The following is a 20,335-nucleotide window of genomic DNA, read 5'->3' as shown; positions in this document are numbered from 1 at the left end:
CAATGACGTGAGATGATTAGTCCGGGAAGTGTGTATTGGGATATGTAGTCCATGTAACAGGTGGAAATAAGAGTCTGGGATGGAGTGCGTTATGGGTAATGTAGTAAATGCAATGGGTGGAAATGAGAGTCCGGGATGGAGTGCCCTCTAGTGGCTGATAGGGCACTCTCACTGGTGATCGTGACAGATACATTATACATCTTGGAGAACTTTCAGTGACTTGTGTCAGGGCGAAAGGAAGGAGAGCTTGTGTGTGTGTGTGTTTCCTGTAGACGTGTGAGGACAGTTTAGGGCAAGGCTAACTTGCTAACTAAAGCTAACTCTCTGAGTTGTATTGCTTTATTGCAGGGTGCTTGATCTCAGTTTTTGTCTAAAACTGAAAATCAAGTCTTACAGAACCATTAGTTTTTTTCTACTTATTAGAAATGAGGTTTTTATAAGTGTATAAAATAGAACAATGACAAATAATAGATGTGAGGTATGCATACATCCCTATAAAAGCAGACCATTGTTTTTTTTATATATATTTGAAATTAGGTGTTTATAGGACTCTGAAGTCAAATAATATGGCATATTTCCAAAATCCTGCAGTAAAAACAGTTTCATTTGAGGTATGCATACTCTATGGGATGTCCCCTATAGACACAGACCATTCTTTTTTTCTACTTATTTGAAATGAGGTCTTTATAGACCTTTGAAGTCGAATAATGTGGCATATCTCCCAAATGCTGCAGTAAAAGCGATATTTATGAGGTATGCATACTCTATGGGATATCCCCTATAGAAACAGACCATTGGTATTTTCTACTTATTTGAAATGAGGTGTTTATAGGCCTAATCAGACAGTAATCCTTATGTAGTAAGACAGTAACACAAATATACCTATACGGTAACACTTTACTTGAAGGGGTGTGCATAAGACTGACATGACACGTGTCATGAATATGAAGGAGGTTTTATGAATGTTTATGACAACTGTCATTAAATGTCATTCGCTCAATTATGTCATTTTTAATGCAAAGACGACATTGTTTGAGATGTCTTTGTTACGACAACTTGACATAAACCAACACATCATAACCTGTCAGTGTCTTTGTCATGACAACTTGACATTAGCAAAACATCATAACCTGTCATAAACATGACATAACAGATTAATTATCAAACTTAAAAAACTGCTTAGCTTTATGGGTTAACATTACTTTACATTATTTTGGCAACACTTCAGTATAGGGAACACATATATAAACGATTAACTATGACTTTTCCCTCAATAAACTCTTAATTTACTGCTTATTATAGTTAATTGTTAGGTTTAGGTATTGGGTAGGATTAAGAATGTAGAATAAGATCATGCAGAATAAGGCATTAATATGTGCTTTATAAGTACTAATAAATAGCCAATATTTTAGCCATATGAATGCTAATAGTAATAAGCAACTAGTTAAAAGACCCTAAAATAAAGTGTTACCATTATTTTATAACAGTATCATCTTTTTTAAGAAAATTTAAATTGTCTATTATCTGACCTTCTGTTGGAGGAAACTTAAAAAAAAAATAACAAAAAAAACAAAACATGAAATGAAAAATAGTCATGACTCTGTTATAAAATTATTTGTCAGAGTATTGTCACTTAATGACATTTTAATGACAAGTTCAATTTGTACCACTCTACTTGAGCTCAAGATAGATATTCATGACACTATTATAATGGCCTCATGACAGCCAATGTCAAAACCAACCACATGACAGTTTAATGCAATGTTAACCCATAAAGCTAAATAATGTCAAGTTGTCATGACAAAGACACTGACAGGTTATGATGTGTTGGTTTATGTCAAGTTGTCATAACTCGGACATCTCAAACAATGTCATCTTTGCATTAAAAATGACATAATTGAGCGAATGACACTTAATGACAGTTGTCATAAACATTCATAAAACCTCCTTCATCTTCATGACAAGTGTCATGTCAAGATTATGAAGGTGTCATGTCAGTCTTATGCACACCCCTTCAAGTAAAGTGTTACCGTATAGGTATACACACAGTACAGTCCAAAAGTTTGGAACCACTAAGATTTTTAATGTTTTTAAAAGAAGTTTCGTCTGCTCACCAAGGCTACATTTATTTAATTAAAAATACAGTAGAAAACAGTAATATTGTGAAATATTATTACAATTTAAAATAACTGTTTTCTATTTGAATATATTTGACAAAGTAATTTATTCCTGTGATCAAAGCTGCATTTTCAGCATCGTTACTCCAGTCTTCAGTGTCACATGATCCTTCAGAAATCATTCTAATATGCTAAAAAACATTAAAAATCTTAGTGGTTCCAAACTTTTGGACTGTACTGTGTATATATATATATATATATATATATATATATATATATATATATATATATATATATATATAGAAAGAAATATTAGAAAGACATTAGAAAGAACAAAAGAAAGAGATATATTAGAAAAAAGAAAGATATAGTAAGAGAAAGAAACATTAGAAAGAAAAAGGAAAGAGATGGATAATCGAAAGAAAAAGGTAGATATATTAGAAAGAAAGAAAGAAAGAAAGAAAGAAAGAAAGAAAGAAAGAAAGAAATGTAGATAGATAGATAGATAGACATGGACAACTCAAGCGCTCTGAAAGCGCGTTCTCTCTCTGCTGTTCCTGAAATTACCGTATTTATAGTAAGGCGCGCACACTTTTTTTTTTTTTGGCGGCTGGCTTGACCGTGTATTTTCAAACCGCGGCTGGCTTGACCGCAGTCTTTTACTGGGGCAGAAGATGTAGCTATTTTTTGGAAGAAATTTTGTTTATTTTGTTTATTTTGCATCTTTTAAGGATGTATTATTTGGATTATATAACTTTATATAACTTTGGTAAAAATCTAAAAGACAAGTATTTTCTTATAAATCAATTTATTTTTCTTGCCAAGTTGTTTATACATAAGTGTAAATTTTTGTCTCTTAAACCTCTTTTTATTATTTTCTGTCAAGATTTGAAATGTTATTTGGGCACTATTTCCTCTTCCAGCAATGTCAAAGCCCTAAAGTCCAATTCGTTGTGCACAAAGTATAATATTTATGCCTTTTTATGATGTTCAAAGAAGAAAAAAAAAAGGGACCCTTCTCTTCTTTTTTTCAATATAATTTAAGTTATATTACCTCTGACTCATAGGTTTTTTTTTCGTTTGTTTGTTTTTTTGTTTTCTCCATTGTTCATATAATTATTTATTTTTTCGTTTGTTTCCTTACTGCTTTTGTGTTTGCTTAATTCTATTGTTGTTAAATTCTTTGAACTGTAATATTTGTCTTTATATGTCAATTAAAATAAAAAGAAAAGAAAAACAAACAAAAAAAAGATGTCACTTTAAGATGACGTGTTTCCTCACATAAACACTGTTTAATCGTGTAAGTTTTAATAACACTACATGTTGGAAAGCTCTTCTTTAGGTTCACAATTATTAAATTAAACATTATGCTCACAACGCTCCTCCGGTTCAGAGGCGTCGTGACGTCACACAGATGCGGCGGCGTGCGTGGTGACGCCAGCGGCTCTTCCCAGCATGCAGTGCTCGAGTGAAGATGGCGGAAGGCGGCGCGGCGGATGTGGAGACGCAGAGAGGAGAGATCGCGACGCTCCTGAAGACGCCGCTGCGCAGAGCAGACACCTGGTGAGACGCGCGCGATGATGAGTCGCGTCAGACACGCGCTCTGTGAGGAACACGAGCTGTCATTAGAGATCACGCGAATCAGACGATCGGTCAGTCAGTGTTGATATGATGTCACTTCCTGCAGGTATCTGGTGGACAGTCACTGGTTCAAGCAGTGGAAGAAGTATGTGGGCTTCGACAGCTGGGACAAGTACCAGATGGGCGAGCAGAGCGTGTACCCGGGACCGGTGGACAACCGCGGGCTGCTCAGAGGTGCGTGTCCCTCCCTCCCTAAGGTCACTAACATCACTCCCTCCATCCCTCATGACACTCTGCTCTGTCCTGACAGGGGTCACACACACGCTTCAGCTCTGTCCCGTCTCCATCCCTCCTGACGGGTCACTCAAACACATATCCCATGATATAAACAAACATAAGCACTGCTGATCAGTCATGTGTTCGTGTTCCTGTGGGATAAACGCTGCTGAAGACGTTGGTCCTGGAACACATGAATGACCAAATCCACACAAATACGGGTTTTGCTCTCAGTCATGAGTGTGCTGAATGACCGTGTGATTAGGGGACACGTTGTGTCATCTGGGGGGACACTGCCTCCTAACGCCCCCTCCGGCCTGCTCTGTCCTGACACGGTCTCTAAAGCGCCTCTGCTCTGTCCTGTCTGCAGATGGGGACGCCACGGGCATCAGAGAGCACCTGATCGACGAGCTGGACTACATCCTGCTGCCGGCCGACGGCTGGAGCCGCCTGGTGAGCTGGTACGGCCTGACGGAGGGACAGGAGCCCATCGCCCGCAAGGTACTGTGTTACACACACACATGTTTGTTTTTGTGAATTGTGGGGTCATTCCATAGGCGTAATGGTTTTTATACTGTACAAACCTGTATTTTCTCTCCCCCTACACTACCCCTAACCCTAAACCTAACCATCACAGGAAACTGTGCACACTTTTACTTTCTCAATAAAACTCATTCTGTGTGATTTATAAACCTTTTGAAAAGTGGGGACATGGGGAATGTCCTCATAAGTCACCCTCTCCTTGTAATACCTATGTCATACCCATGTCATTATACACATTTGTGTCCTGATATGTCACAAAAACACACACACACATATGAGAACAGAAAGAACATTTAAATAGGTAAAATTAAGAGAATAAGAAGTAAAATTAAATAAAGTCATACTGGTATATATCTGGAACACAAGACATATTTAAGATTTGTGCAATATGTATTGTATCTACAGCAGCAAATATATATATTTATGTACATGTACACAATATAAACGAAAATGAAACAGAATTTCACGAGTGTGCCGGCACTTTCCTCGTTTGCGTTGCTTGGAGCGCTTGTATACGATTGCAGCTCCTCCAACTACAATATCCAGTAAAACATCTGAATGTTCAAAAGTTATTAGGTGTGTAATTTCTGATGTCTAGGAGTTCGTCCCTAGTAAAGCTGATTGGAAAAAAGTTACTCAAAACACGACAAACAAACAAAAATAACTTAAGTACCAAAGACACTACAAACCGAGGCGGCCATCTTGCTTATACGAGATATAACAAGTCTGTAAAAGCGACTGATCTTACGTGTTCATCATGACATTTAATGATGACATTTAATGATGGCGTTTAATGATGGTGTTTAATGATGACGTTTAATGATGACGTTTAATGATGGTGTATAATGATGGTGTATAATGATGATGTTTAATGATGGTGTTTAATGACGGTGTTTAATGACGGCGTTTAATGATGACGTTTAATGATGGTGTTTAATGATGGTGTATAATGATGGTGTTTAATGATGACGTTTAATGATGGTGTTTAATGATGACGTTTAATGATGGCGTTTAATGATGGTGTTTAATGATGGTGTATAATGATGGTGTTTAATGATGACGTTTAATGATGGTGTTTAATGATGGTGTATAATGATGTTTAATGAAGGTGTTTAATGATGGCGTATAATGACGATTTAATGATGCCGTTTAATGATGACGTTTAATGATGGTGTTTAATGATTGTGTTTAATGATGGTTTTTAATGATGACGTTTAATGATGGCGTTTAATGATGGTGTTTAATGATGGTGTTTAATGATGGTGTTTAATGATGCCGTTTAATGATGGTGTTTAATGACGACGTTTAATGACTACGTTTAATGATGCCGTTTAATGATGCCGTTTAATGATGGTGTTTAATGATGGTGTTTAATGATGACGTTTAATGATGGTGTTTAATGATGACGTTTAATGATGGTGTTTAATGACGGCGTTTAATGATGACGTTTAATGATGGTGTTTAATGATGGTGTTTAATGACGGCGTTTAATGATGACGTTTAATGATGGTGTTTAATGATGGCGTTTAATGATGGTGTTTAATGATGACGTTTAATGATGACGTTTAATGATGGTGTTTAATGATGGTGTTTAATGATGCCGTTTAATGATGGTGTTTAATGATGATGTTTAATGATGATGTTTAATGATGATGTTTAATGATGACGTTTAATGATGGTGTTTAATGATGGTGTATAATGATGACGTTTAATGATGGTGTTTAATGATGGTGTATAATGATGGTGTTTAATGATGACGTTTAATGATGGCGTTTAATGACGGCGTTTAATGACGGCGTTTAATGACGTTTAATGGCGTTTAATGACGGCGTTTAATGATGACGTTTAATGATGACGTTTAATGATGGTGTTTAATGACGGCGTTTAATGATGACGTTTAATGATGGCGTTTAATGATGGTGTATAATGATGGTGTTTAATGATGACGTTTAATGATGGTGTTTAATGATGACGTTTAATGATGACGTTTAATGATGGTGTTTAATGATGGTGTTTAATGATGGTTTAATGATGACGTTTAATGATGGTGTTTAATGATGGTTTAATGATGGTGTTTAATGATGACGTTTACTGATGACGTTTACTGATGACGTTTAATGATGGCGTTTAATGACGGCGTTTAATGACGGCGTTTAATGACGGCGTTTAATGATGACGTTTAATGATGACGTTTAATGATGGTGTTTAATGATGACGTTTAATGATGACGTTTAATGATGACGTTTAATGATGGTGTTTAATGACGGTGTTTAATGATGACGTTTAATGATGACGTTTAATGATGGTGTTTAATGACGGTGTTTAATGACGGCGTTTAATGACGGCGTTTAATGACGGCGTTTAATGACGACGTTTAATGATGACGTTTAATGATGGTGTTTAATGATGACGTTTAATGATGACGTTTAATGATGACGTTTAATGATGGTGTTTAATGATGGTGTTTAATGATGACGTTTAATGATGACGTTTAATGATGGTGTTTAATGACGGTGTTTAATGACGGCGTTTAATGATGACGTTTAATGATGGTGTTTAATGATGGTGTATAATGATGGTGTTTAATGATGACGTTTAATGATGGTGTTTAATGATGACGTTTAATGATGACGTTTAATGATGGTGTTTAATGATGGTGTTTAATGATGCCGTTTAATGATGATGTTTAATGATGGTGTTTAATGACGGCGTTTAATGACGACGTTTAATGATGGCGTTTAATGATGACGTTTAATGATGGTGTTTAATGATGGTGTATAATGATGGTGTATAATGATGGTGTTTAATGATGACGTTTAATGATGGTGTTTAATGATGGTGTATAATGATGACGTTTAATGATGGCGTTTAATGATGGCGTTTAATGATGACGTTTAATGATGACGTTTAATGATGTTGTTTAATGATGGCGTTTAATGATGGCGTTTAATGATGACGTTTAATGATGACGTTTAATGATGTTGTTTAATGATGACGTTTAATGATGTGTATAATGATGGTGTTTAATGATGGTGTTTAATGATGGCGTTTAATGAAGGTGTTTAATGATGGTTGTAGCGGCAGCCAGTACCCGCTGAGGGGCTAAGTAGTGGGAATACATCCATGACGCGTTTCGATGCAAAAGAGTTTTTATTTACAAAGTTGGAATAAACAGCAACGTGTTGAATGAAGAAGGTAAGATAGAAAACAAAAATAAACCAAATAAAATGAAACAAACAAACGAAATGAAACGGTCAACAGAAAGTGAGCATCCCAGCTACTCACCCCCTTCCTCCATGCTATCCACATGCAAACTAACAGGTAATATGCACCTATACAAAAATGACGTAACAAACTGGAAGTGACAATTTCAAAATAAAAGACATCAAACCGTATCTGGCACCTACACTCCAGCCCCTGATTATTACACCCAAAAAACTGTAATAATCACAATACATAAATCACACAGGTTATACATCACTAAACATTTACATGAAAAATCACAATTTTGTTTTACAAATAGTGTAGTGAATACACAAATGTGTATTTTTATGTGTGTGTAAAAATGTCCAGTTCTTCAATGTATGAAGTGTCCATAATCAATTAAAGTCAAAAGGTCAATGAAACAGTCTATAGTCATTTGTCATAAGTCTTCAGTAAGTCATTTGAGAGCTCTCATAAGTCAGTCAGTCAGTCAGTCAGTCAGTCATAGAGCAGTTAAAAGTCCTCCATTTCAAGGAGGAGGCAAATCTTAGTAATAGGTCTGGTTAAGCAGGTGCTCTTGGTCTTGATTTTTACTTGACGTGTCAATCCCTTTTTATCCTGTATGATTTGAATAATCTTGCCCATAATCCATGAGCTCCTTGGGGCAGTATCATCTACTACAAGCACAATATCTCCCACTTGAAAATTACGTTTCTTCACCAGCCACTTCTGGCGTTCTTGTAGTTGAAGTAGATACTCCCCAATCCATCTCTTCCAAAATAAATCCGCCATATATTGGACCTGACGCCATCTCCGTCGTGAAAACGGATCGTCCTTATTAAATAGTCCAGGTGGTAAAAATGGCTGTGTTTTTAGCAGAAGGAGATGGTTAGGAGTAAGGGCTTCCAAATCATTTACATCCATTGATGCTCTGGATATAGGACGATTATTAAGGATGGATTCAACTTCACAAAGGAGTGTGTAGAGACCCTCCTCATCCAAACTTTGTCCTCTAAGGATAGAATTCAGAATCTTCCTTACTGATCTTATAAGCCTTTCCCAAATTCCTCCAAAGTGCGAACCAGCCGGGGGATTAAAGTTCCACTTAATTCCCTTTTGAAGCAGAAATGAATTGATTTGATTATGATTCCAGCATTTCATAGCTTCCTGCAGTTCTCGTTGAGCACCAACAAAGTTAGTACCATTGTCTGAACGGATCTCGACTACTTGACCTCTTCGTGCAATGAATCGTCTTAATGCATGGATGAAAGAGTCTGTATCAAGTGAAGCTGCTAGTTCAAGGTGAACAGCTCTTATAGTCAAACATGTGGAGATTACTCCGTAACGTTTTATCATGCTCCTTCCCCGTTTTACTTCAAAGGGACCAAAGCAGTCCACTCCAACATGCGTGAATGGTGGTTTGTCAGGAGTGACTCTATCTTGCGGCAAATCTGCCATCTGTTGATAACCCGTGGTTCCATGAAGGCGTCTACAAACTACACACTTGGACAAAATTCTTCTTATAGCCGTGCTAGCACCAGGGATCCAATATCTCTGTCGTAGATTAGCCAGCATATAATTCCGTCCACAATGTCCAATGTCACTATGAATCTGCCGCAGAATCAAATCCGAAATATGTAAATCCTTGGCTAGTATTACCGGATGTTTAATTTCTTCCGGCATCATAGCCTTGTCCAGACGCCCACCAACTCTAATAATATCAGAGTGAAGCACAGGGTTAAGTCTATAGAGTTCACTACTCTGTTTTACCAATCCGTCTTTCCTTAAACTAGTCAGTTCCTCGGAGTATCTCTTCTTTTGGCATAGACGGATAATCTCCAATTCAGACCTCTCCAGCTCCTCTGAAGACAACAAATTTGAAGACACATTAGATCTGAATTTTTGCATCTCTTGGTTAATAATAGTCTCTTGTTGCAACTTGTCCAGATTAGAGTAAACAGTCATCAACCTTTTCTTTTCCTTGCAGCGATCAATCAGAATGTTCCTGAATCGAAGGATCCAAGCCATGCCTCGTTTCAATCGCATCCATGAAGAGTAGTAATTAAAGTAAGGCATAAAATCATACTCTTGATGTACCTGTATAGTATTCACCAGAACACTCTCTTTTACTTCTGGGTCACAAGAGGACATCACACCTACATCAGTAGGATCCATGGGCCACAACTCTCGTGGTTGCACAAGAAATGGAGGACCAGAAACCCATATCTGGTTTTTCAAGAATGAATTCACCTTTAAGCCTCTGGATGCTAGGTCAGCTGGATTGTCGGATGAATTCACATACCTCCATTGTGTGACTTCAGAAACCTTTCGAATTTCAGCAACTCTGTTCGCTACAAAGCACTTGAACCTTGAAGTCTCATTTCGAATGTACTTAAGCACAGAGGTGCTGTCGGTCCAAAAAACAGAATCCTGAAATTGCATGTTCAGCTCCTTCTTCCACAACGTGTCCATGCGACTAGCAAGTGTGGCTGCCGTGAGCTCCAGACGAGGGATAGTGATCGATCTTAAAGGTGTCACTCTTGCTTTACTCATTAGAAGAAAAGAATGGGCGAGCTGTTGATCATTATGAAGGAGTAAATAGGAAACCATGCCATAACCCTTCTCACTGGCGTCCGAAAAGTGATGTAATTGAGCAGATGTAGCTTCTCCAAAGTTTTCGGGCTTCAAACACCTGCGGACCTCAAATTTCTCCAATTCATATAGTTCCCCCAACCAACTTGTCCACCATTCAATGTACATTGTTGGAATAACGCTGTCCCAACCAATTTTCTCTTGACACAGTTCTTGAAGTATCATTTTGGCCCGTAGAATAACAGGAGACAGAAAGCCAAGAGGGTCAAAGATAGAACTAACAGTAGAAAGAATCCCTCTTCTCGTAAGAGGTCTATCCTTGATGGTCACCTTGAACTTGAAAACATCCGACTCCGCACACCACTGCACACCCAATGCTCTCTCCAAAGGTAGCGTGTCATGTTCCAAATCCAAGTTCTTTAATTTCTTGTCTCTGTCTTCCTTGGGAATGGCATTTAACACAGTGCGGCTGTTACTTGTCCATTTCGTTAAACGGAATCCACCTTTAGCGCACATTTCCGTGAGCTGCTGGTACAATAGTACCGCATCTGAATCTGTTGGCACTGATACAAGACAGTCGTCGACATAGAAGTTGTTATAGACAACATCTACAGTTTTGGCATCATACAGATCCTTGTGGTCCTCTGCACACTTTCTCAATGCATAACTAGAGCAACTTGGAGACGATGTCGCTCCAAACAAATGTACAACCATTCTGTATTCTTTCAAACTGCCATCAATGTTTCCTCCTGTCCACCATAGAAACCTCAAAAGATCACAATCCTCAGGATGTACCTTGACCTGATGAAACATCGATTCGATGTCAGCCATCATGGCAACATACTCCATTCTGAATCGCACAAGAACACTCACCAATGAGCTTGTTAAATCTGGCCCTTGCAGAAGATGTTCATTCAAAGATGTTCCTTGGTATGATGCGCCACAATCAAACACAACTCTAATCTTTTGTTTTTTAGGATGATACACACCATGATGAGGTATGTACCATAAACGTCCATCAAGTCTTTCGAGTTCATTTGTGGGAACCCTTTCTGCATGGCCTTTAGCGATGACACTCTCCATAAAGGTAGTATAGTCAGCATGTAAAGCAGCATTTCTTCGAAGCCTTCTTTGGAGATTTAGAGCACGTTGTTCAACGATTACTCTATTCCTTGGCATGATTACCTTTTCGTTTTTAAGTGGAAGACCAATATAATAATGCCCATTGATAAGTCTTGCTGACCGTGAAACAAAATCCATGAATTGATGATCTTCTTTGGACAATCCTTGCTGTTCCTCTTGAACACATTCAGGAAAGTCAGCCCTGAACTGTTGCTCCCACAATTCATCCAGTTTCATAACGGTGATTCTATTAACAGTTGTGTAAGGATGATCCTCAGCAGCGCACTCTTCCTGGCGCTTAATCGGTCCATTAACTGCCCATCCAAACATGGTCTTAATAGCGTATGGGCCATTATCTTGACTACGAACAATTTGCCATGGCTCCAAAGCTTCTGGCACGTTAGCACCAATCAACAATTCGACATTAGCATCAACTGAAGGCAAACGTAGGTGACTTAAATGAGGCCAACAAGCAAGATCGTTTTGTGTGGCGATGTTGGTTCTGTTTACAGGCATGGTCTTCTGCGTGTATACTTCTGGTAAAGCACAGTAATGCTCTTGATCCAATCCTGACACTTCCAAATCCTTAAGAACATAACAGAAGATGGATTTGTCCTGATTCATAGTTCTCATTAGAATGTTAATTTTCTTTGCAGAAAGATCAAGCTTAGACATCAAACTCTCTGTACAGAAAGTTGCAGAGCTCCCAGAATCCAGAAAAGCATAAGTGGTCACAACTTTACTTCCCTTCTTTGATTTCACACATACAGGAACAATGGACAATGCACAATTATCTTTACCAGCCCCAGTAAGAGCACTGGACTGGAGAGAGACCAAAGCACTTCCCACTGTTGACCTTGATTCATCTTTATTATTCTGAATGCCTCTTTTCTCTGATGAAATATGAAGAAGGCTTGGGTGTTTGAGATGGCATATCTTACATATGCTTCTCTCTTTACAATCACGGCTGATATGTCCTGTACATAAACAACCAAAACAAATCCCTTTCTTCTTCAAGAAACTCATTTTTTCACCATGGGATTTTCCAACAAGCACTTTACAGGAGTCCAAAGCATGTTTTCCTTCACAGAACAGACAGATGTTGTTTACAGACTTCCCACCATACACATTTGCACCAGTTGCAGTGACTGTAGTGGCAAAACTGCTTCTGGGTTTTGAATGAGATGATTTAATATTTAAGTTTCTACCTCCACTAGGCAGGACATCTTGAATATTTCCAAAAACCGGATCTGTGACTATTTTCACTTGTTTTTCTATGAAGTCCACAATGTCAGAAAAGCAAGCTGGGTGGTTACATCTTTGCTGTAAATCGTAGGCCACTATTCTCCATCTTTCTCTGAGCTTATAAGGAAGTTTTGCAAGAACAATTTGCATATTAGAAGCAAGGTTCAACTCCTTCATATAAGAAATATCCTGCATAGCATTACAGCAACTTCGGAGAAATAAGCTGTAGTCCTGCAGAGCCTTAGCATCCTCAGATTTTATTGTTCTCCATGAAAGCGCCTTTTCCATGTAAGCTGAGGCTATCCTTACCTCATTGCCAAAATGCTCCTTGAGCAATGTCTTAGCTCTTAAATACCCCTGAGATGGAACCATGTGCTGACAGCTCCTGACAAGCTCCTTAGGTTGCCCTCTAGTATACTGTTCAAGGAAATGCAAGGAATCTGCATTATTACTTGGTTTCTTTTCCACAACCTCCTCAAATGTTCTCATAAAATCGTGGTAACGCAATGGATCACCATCAAACAATGGGACCTCCCTCGGTGGAAGTGAAGACAAGTTCTGTTGCTGAACTAATAGGGCAGCAATTTCATTTTGCTTATCAATAAGCCTGAGGATACCTCCTCCTTCCAAACCATCCTGTAAACTTGATCCATGTGCACCTTGCAATCCAGATCCATGTACACCATGATGACTAATGCTGGGCAATGCAGAATGCGTTGACACTATATTTGATCTTATACTCTGTTGTTGTTGTACTGGCGGAGTTGGAAGACGCCTTGAATCTTGTGCTGCTTGACTCTGTGAATAAGATACAGGTGGCTGTTGTGGCATTGAATGTGGACTTGAAGATAAAAATGATTCCACGTTAGGGTTAGGAGAACTGATTCCTGCATGTTTCATTCTCAATGCATTGGTGTCAGGAAGGTTAGTACACTCAATCAATTCTGATCTAGCGCCGCTATACACTTTCATCTTGGCCATTGATACAGCGATTTTAGTATCAAGCTCCATTTGTTCTTTTTTCCTCTTCAAGTCCTCCTCTTCTTTCTGTAGTGCATGTTTGCGTTGTAACATTTCCTGATGTGCCAACAAAGCTGCCATTTCGGCCTCCACCTTAAGACGAGCAGATACAATAGAAGATCGACTGGTTCGAGATCCATGGGTTGTTGTTGTCGTTCGTCTAGATGTTTTCCTGCTCACATTAGAAACACTGTCTGTTGGTTGTACTTGATTCTGAGCATCATCATAGTCAATATCACTGTTCTGATATTCACCTAGAACATTCATATTATGAGAAGACGAAACTGGTTCAGAAGAAGGAGGAATATTAGAATCACAATTTAGCTGAGGTTCAGTAGGATTATCCATTACTCTTGAAACTTGTCTCATGAACAACAGAGTGTGATGGGCAAAGATTTGCATAACTTTGAGTAGAACTTGACTGTGTTATTTGAGCATTTTTCCTCAGATTTTTAGCTTCATTCAGCCATCGTTCAACATCTTCCATAAACCCGTAATTGTGCTTAGAAACTGAACCAAACCACTCATTTTGTCAGTTTTGTTCATCAGGAGGAAGAAAAGGAAGTACCTCTTTATGCAACACAGATGCATCATCTTTCAAACATTTCAAAGATCCCAACATTGAAGACACTTGTAAAGCATTCTCATCACATTTCATGAGATCCTTCATTGATAAAATCAAGGTTTTCATTTGATTCACCTTAGCTTTGCGATCCTTTTGCAGTGCTTCAATTTTTAGTGCCAATGCCTTTGCCGTTAGCTTAGGCTCTCTTTTGCTGCTCTCAGCAGCGCGCTCAGACTCATCTGCGTCCATTTCTCGCACAACGCGATCCAATACTCCAGCGCCGTATTCAAGTAAATCAAACAAACAACTTCATGAATGGGCGCAGCACCACAGCGCGATAACAAGTGCGTAGCTTACGCTGCATTCCACAACCGCAATCCATCCCAATAAGCGGCACACAAACACTCCACGGCTGGCGGCCACAGCGTCTTTTCCCATTCAATAAACAGCAATGGCGCAGCAAAACAGTAAAACCGCTCACATACCTCTTCTACCGTCAGGATACAGAAGCGCGTTGTTTCACTTCAGTGTGTGCGTCAGCGTTTCACATGCCGTGTGCGAAGAAATCCTTTCCAATGATCCACGATGATAATCCAACAATAGCTGTATTTCTGTTGACTAATTGTAGCGGCAGCCAGTACCCGCTGAGGGGCTAAGTAGTGGGAATACATCCATGACGCGTTTCGATGCAAAAGAGTTTTTATTTACAAAGTTGGAATAAACAGCAACATGTTGAATGAAGAAGGTAAGATAGAAAACAAAAATAAACCAAATAAAATGAAACAAACAAACGAAATGAAACGGTCAACAGAAAGTGAGCATCCCAGCTACTCACCCCCTTCCTCCATGCTATCCACATGCAAACTAACAGGTAATATGCACCTATACAAAAATGACGTAACAAACTGGAAGTGACAATTTCAAAATAAAAGACATCAAACCGTATCTGGCACCTACAATGGTGTTTAATGATGGTGTTTAATGATGGCGTTTAATGAAGGTGTTTAATGAAGGTGTTTAATGATGGTGTTTAATGATGGTGTTTAATGATGACGTTTAATGATGGTGTTTAATGATGACGTTTAATGATGGCGTTTAATGATGGCGTTTAATGACGGCGTTTAATGACGGCGTTTAATGATGGCGTTTAATGATGACGTTTAATGATGGTGTTTAATGATGACGTTTAATGATGGTGTTTAATGATGACGTTTGATGGTGTTTAATGATGGTGTTTAATGATGACGTTTAATAATGGTGTTTAATGACGGCGTTTAATGATGGCGTTTAATGATGGCGTTTAATGATGGTGTTTAATGATGACGTTTAATGATGGCGTTTAATGACGGCGTTTAATGATGGTGTTTAATGATGACGTTTAATGATGGTGTTTAATGACGGCGTTTAATGATGGTGTTTAATGATGACGTTTAATGATGACGTTTAATGATGACGTTTAATGATGGTGTTTAATGATGACGTTTAATGATGGCGTTTAATGACGGCGTTTAATGATGGCGTTTAATGATGACGTTTAATGATGGTGTTTAATGATGACGTTTAATGATGGTGATTAATGATGACGTTTAATGATGGTGTTTAATGATGACGTTTAATGATGGTGTTTAATGATGACGTTTAATGATGGCGTTTAATGATGACGTTTAATGATGGTGTTTAATGATGACGTTTAATGATGGTGTTTAATGATGGTGTTTAATGATGGTGTTTAATGACGGTGTTTAATGATGGTGTTTAATGATGGTGTTTAATGATGACGTTTAATGATGGTGTTTAATGATGACGTTTAATGATGGTGTTTAATGATGGTGTTTAATGATGACGTTTAATGATGGTGTTTAATGATGGTGTTTAATGATGGCGTTTAATGATGGTGTTTAATGATGACGTTTAATGATGACGTTTAATGATGGCGTTTAATGATGGCGTTTAATGATGGTGTTTAATGATGACGTTTAATGATGGTGTTTAGTGCTGCAACGATGTGTCGACGTCATCGATTACGTCGACTACGAAAATACGTCGACGTGCGTGAAATGCGTCGACGCGTCACATTGTTTACATTCATCTCTCGTAATGGCGGCTTCTGCTCCTGGGAATGGAGAAAGTTCTATTCTATCACAAAAACCTAGACCACGATTATCAAAAGTATGGGAATACTTTAAACAGAGGCCAAATAAAATGGTCCTTTGTTCCTTTTGCAAAACCGAGATGGCGTACCGCGGCAGCACAACTGCAATGCACGAGCACTAGGGGTGTGACGCAAGATTAAACTGTGACGAGATTTCTTGTCGAGGCGAAAAGTAGTCTCGTGATGTTGCCATGACAGAGTGTTAGAATGATTAGGAAAGAATATGCCACCGCTACGTTTACATTACGCCTCCACTGTCGTTTTGCTTTGTATTTAAATTTAAAAAAAACCCCATTTAATTCAGTTGGATAATGGTTGCCGCCGCTCCATATTTACAGAGTACGCGCGATCGCTGAAAGTGAAAGTAAACGTGTGGGCGCATTCAAACGTGATTTCTGATGAATACAAATATCTCTCAATATGAAAGCTATTTTAGGCTGGGCAGTGTAGTTGTAACCATCTCTTAGCTCTGTATCAAAGAAAAAAATTGGTCTTATTTGCACTTTGAATATTGAGAAAGTGCGATTATGGTTGCACTTATTGTAAAGTGTTACCATAAAAATGATTAACAGTTTTCTCTTAATCTTATTAAGCACAAACAGTAAGGTTTCATTTGTTAACATTATTTAATGCACTGTGAACTATCATTAACTAACAATGAATGACTATTAACTAACATAAACAAAGATTAATAAATACTGTAGCAAATATATTGCTCATTGTTAGTTGATGTTGGTTAATACATTAATGTTAATAAATGACCTTATTGTAAAGTGTTACCATTTTCATTTATACTGTTTTATTTCTATGATCAGTTTGTGGAAAGGAGTTCAGTTAGGAGGCCAAACGTTGTAGAAGCTCATAAATCACATGAGAAGAAAAAAATTAATAAAAGTTGAAATATTATATTAGAATTTGTACTTATAATTTTTTGTAAAGTTATCCAAAGGATTCATTTGCTAATAAAAAAACACTAAATTAATAATTAAAAAAAATTAATAAAAATAATGGTTAGATTAGTCGACAGAAAAAATAATCATTAGTTGCAGCTCTAGAAAGCATATTTGATTGCTTTTCTAAAGCATTTAAAAAGAATCTTGAACCATGTCCACTTTTAGCTATTCTTGGGATATCTAGTAATCTAGAAATGTCTGATATACATGAAAGACAAGCTGTTTTATTTGGTATGGTAATTGCTAAGAGGCTGATTTTATGAATGTGGAAAGTGATTCTGTGCCTAAGTTTGAAATGTGGGGTAGAGATCTTGTAAACATGCTTGCATTGGAGAGATTGAGATACATTAACAATGATAAACCTGAGGTGTTTGATAAGATTTGGGGACAGATTTTAGAACATCTTAAGGTAACTGATGTAGTGCATTCATAGCCAATGACCCATGTTAATGTCAAAATTATTAGTAATAGAGTGTAATCTCTTTGTATTTATTGATAATCTGTTTAATGTAGTGTCTAAAGTTTTATTAGACAGCTGACAATAGTCAGGGCAATGCACTTTGTATTGTACACAATAATTTTATGTACAAAATATTTTATTTTAATATATTTTAATAGGATTAAGTGACTCTACAACATTTACGAATTTGTATCCAGCTTAAGCGTTACCTGTCTATAAAGATAATTTGTCTTTGTATGCATCTGTCCCTCAAATGTTCTGTTTGTTTTGTTATAGGTTTGTTTTTGTTTTTCTTATTGTGTTTGTTCTGTGAAAAAGAAAAAACTATAAAATACATGTTTAAAAAAAAAAAGAAATGGTAGATTATAATTATAGTATTTGCACAACTAATTAATTGACCTGGCAAACAACTATCGACCACTAATAATGCTGTAAAAATGTTTCTCCCCTTAGGACCTGAAGCTTTTCAATGATGTTTGATGACTGAGGACACTTTACAATACATGGTAAGTCATTTCTATAAAAACTGATATAGTTAATAATAGATAATGAATTACTAATGTCCAACCCAGATGTTCATTAACTCACCTTTATGCCATCCCAAATGCATGTGACCTTTGTGTTTTGTTTTGCCTGAGTTCTCATGTGTTATTTTTTCAGAAAAAGTATAAATTTGTTTATTTTGTAGTCATTCTCGCAAAAGGCAATGAAAATGGTTTGTTTTATGTGCACAACTTTAGGATAACCAGACAGATGATTGTGAGGGTGACCCTGAGCAGCTCTTCGTGGTGTTCATTATTCAGAAGGAGCTGGAGAACTTCATGAACCACCTGCTGACATTGTGATCGAGGGAGATAAAGTTTTGAATCAACTCGCTTCAGTCACATGATCAGCTTGTGCCCTGCTTCTGGGTATGATATACATCAACCTATAATGGTTTATATTAAATAGTCATAAATGTGAATTCAGTGTGTTTTAACTTAAACCTTTATTTTTAATCATATTTCAACTTTCGCTTAATTTTGTAGTACATTGTAACAGTCACATTTCCAAATATATATGACGCACCTTCTGTCAATCATACACTACATCGTGTAGTTCTAACTTCCTGTTGGTTTTTGTTTTCTTTAGATGCCTTACATCCAGTGAGGGCTGAGAAAAGGAGGCCTCAAAGTTTGTATTTGCCGTTTCTGCAAAACTGGCTCCGTTATGATCCTGATCAGCTTTCGGGCATTGCTCGTGGTGGGAATCCCTGAGTGCGTCAGAGTATCAATTTAATGAATAAGGACATACTTTTTGCATCAGAAGAGCTTCAATCCTTAAAGCTTCAAGTCCTGAACAGTGAACTGTGGTAGTGTTTCAGCCTGTAGTACTGTGTGTCTTCGTTGGTGAGTTTCCATGTGTATTTACTTCCATTTTACAGATGCAGATTGCATTTATTATGTTGTCACGGTTTTCCAGGCTCTTTTTCCAATGACTAAAATGCATGTTTGAGCTGATTTAACTGAAGGTAACTTGCACTGACATCTTACAATTTGTATTGTTTTGTCTCAAGAAGAATGCAAATAATGTTTTTTTTTTTTTTTTATTTTTTTATTACTGCTTAACCCCTTTCACAGACAAGGCTTAAAACTAGTCCCAGACTAAAATGCATGTCTGAGCAGTTTTAACTGAAAACATATCTTAAAATACAATACAGTTCAAAAGTTTGGAACCACTAAGATTTTTAATGTTTTTAAAAGAAGTTTCGTCTGCTCACCAAGGCTACATTTATTTAATTAAAAATACAGTAAAAAACAGTAATATCGTGAAATATTATTACAATTTAAAATAACTGTGTACTATTTAAATATATTTGACAAAGTAATTTATTCCTGTGATGCAAAGCTGAATTTTCAGCATCGTTACTCCAGTCTTCAGTGTCACATGATCCTTCAGAAATCATTCTAATATGCTGATCTGCTGCTCAATAAACATTTATGATTATTTTCAATGTTGAAAACAGTTGTGTACTTTTTTTTTCAGGATTCCTTGATGAATAGAAAGTTCAAAAGAACAGCATTTATCTGAAATACAAAGCTTCTGTAGCATTATACACTACCGTTCAAAAGTTTGGGGTCAGTAAGAATTTTTATTTTTATTTTTTTGAAAAGAAATTAAAGAAATGAATACTTTTATTCAGCAAGGATGCATTAAATCAATCAAAAGTGGCAGTAAAGACATTTATAATGTTACAAAAGATTAGATTTCAGATAAACACTGTTCTTTTGAACTTTCTATTCATCAAATAATCCTGAAAAAAAATATTGTACACAAATATTTTGTACAATTGTACACATTAAATGTTTCTTGAGCAGCAGATCAGCATATTAGAATGATTTCTGAAGGATCATGTGACACTGAAGACTGGAGTAATGATGCTGAAAATTCAGCTTTGATCACAGGAATAAATTACTTTGTCAAATATATTCAAATAGAAAACAGTTATTTTAAATTGTAATAATA

At 37.1% G+C, this 20,335-nt stretch overlaps 1 protein-coding gene across 1 annotated transcript; it reads left to right on the top strand.

Moving 5' to 3' along the window:
* The first annotated feature begins 3,520 nt into the window (after positions 1–3,520).
* Positions 3,521–19,279, top strand: LOC125246200 (ubiquitin carboxyl-terminal hydrolase 15-like). Its single transcript, XM_048157127.1, has 6 exons — positions 3,521–3,680; positions 3,805–3,932; positions 4,345–4,475; positions 18,284–18,336; positions 18,571–18,741; positions 18,962–19,279. Exons 1-4 carry the CDS (start codon positions 3,592–3,594, stop codon positions 18,308–18,310), a joined length of 375 nt encoding a protein of 124 aa, XP_048013084.1. The 5' UTR covers positions 3,521–3,591; the 3' UTR covers positions 18,311–18,336; positions 18,571–18,741; positions 18,962–19,279.
* Positions 19,280–20,335: the final 1,056 nt, after the last annotated feature.

Source organism: Megalobrama amblycephala, linkage group LG14 (genome assembly GCF_018812025.1).
Source record: "Megalobrama amblycephala isolate DHTTF-2021 linkage group LG14, ASM1881202v1, whole genome shotgun sequence".
Lineage (NCBI taxonomy): Eukaryota > Metazoa > Chordata > Actinopteri > Cypriniformes > Xenocyprididae > Megalobrama > Megalobrama amblycephala.
This window is presented reverse-complemented; position numbering and strand designations above follow the sequence as displayed.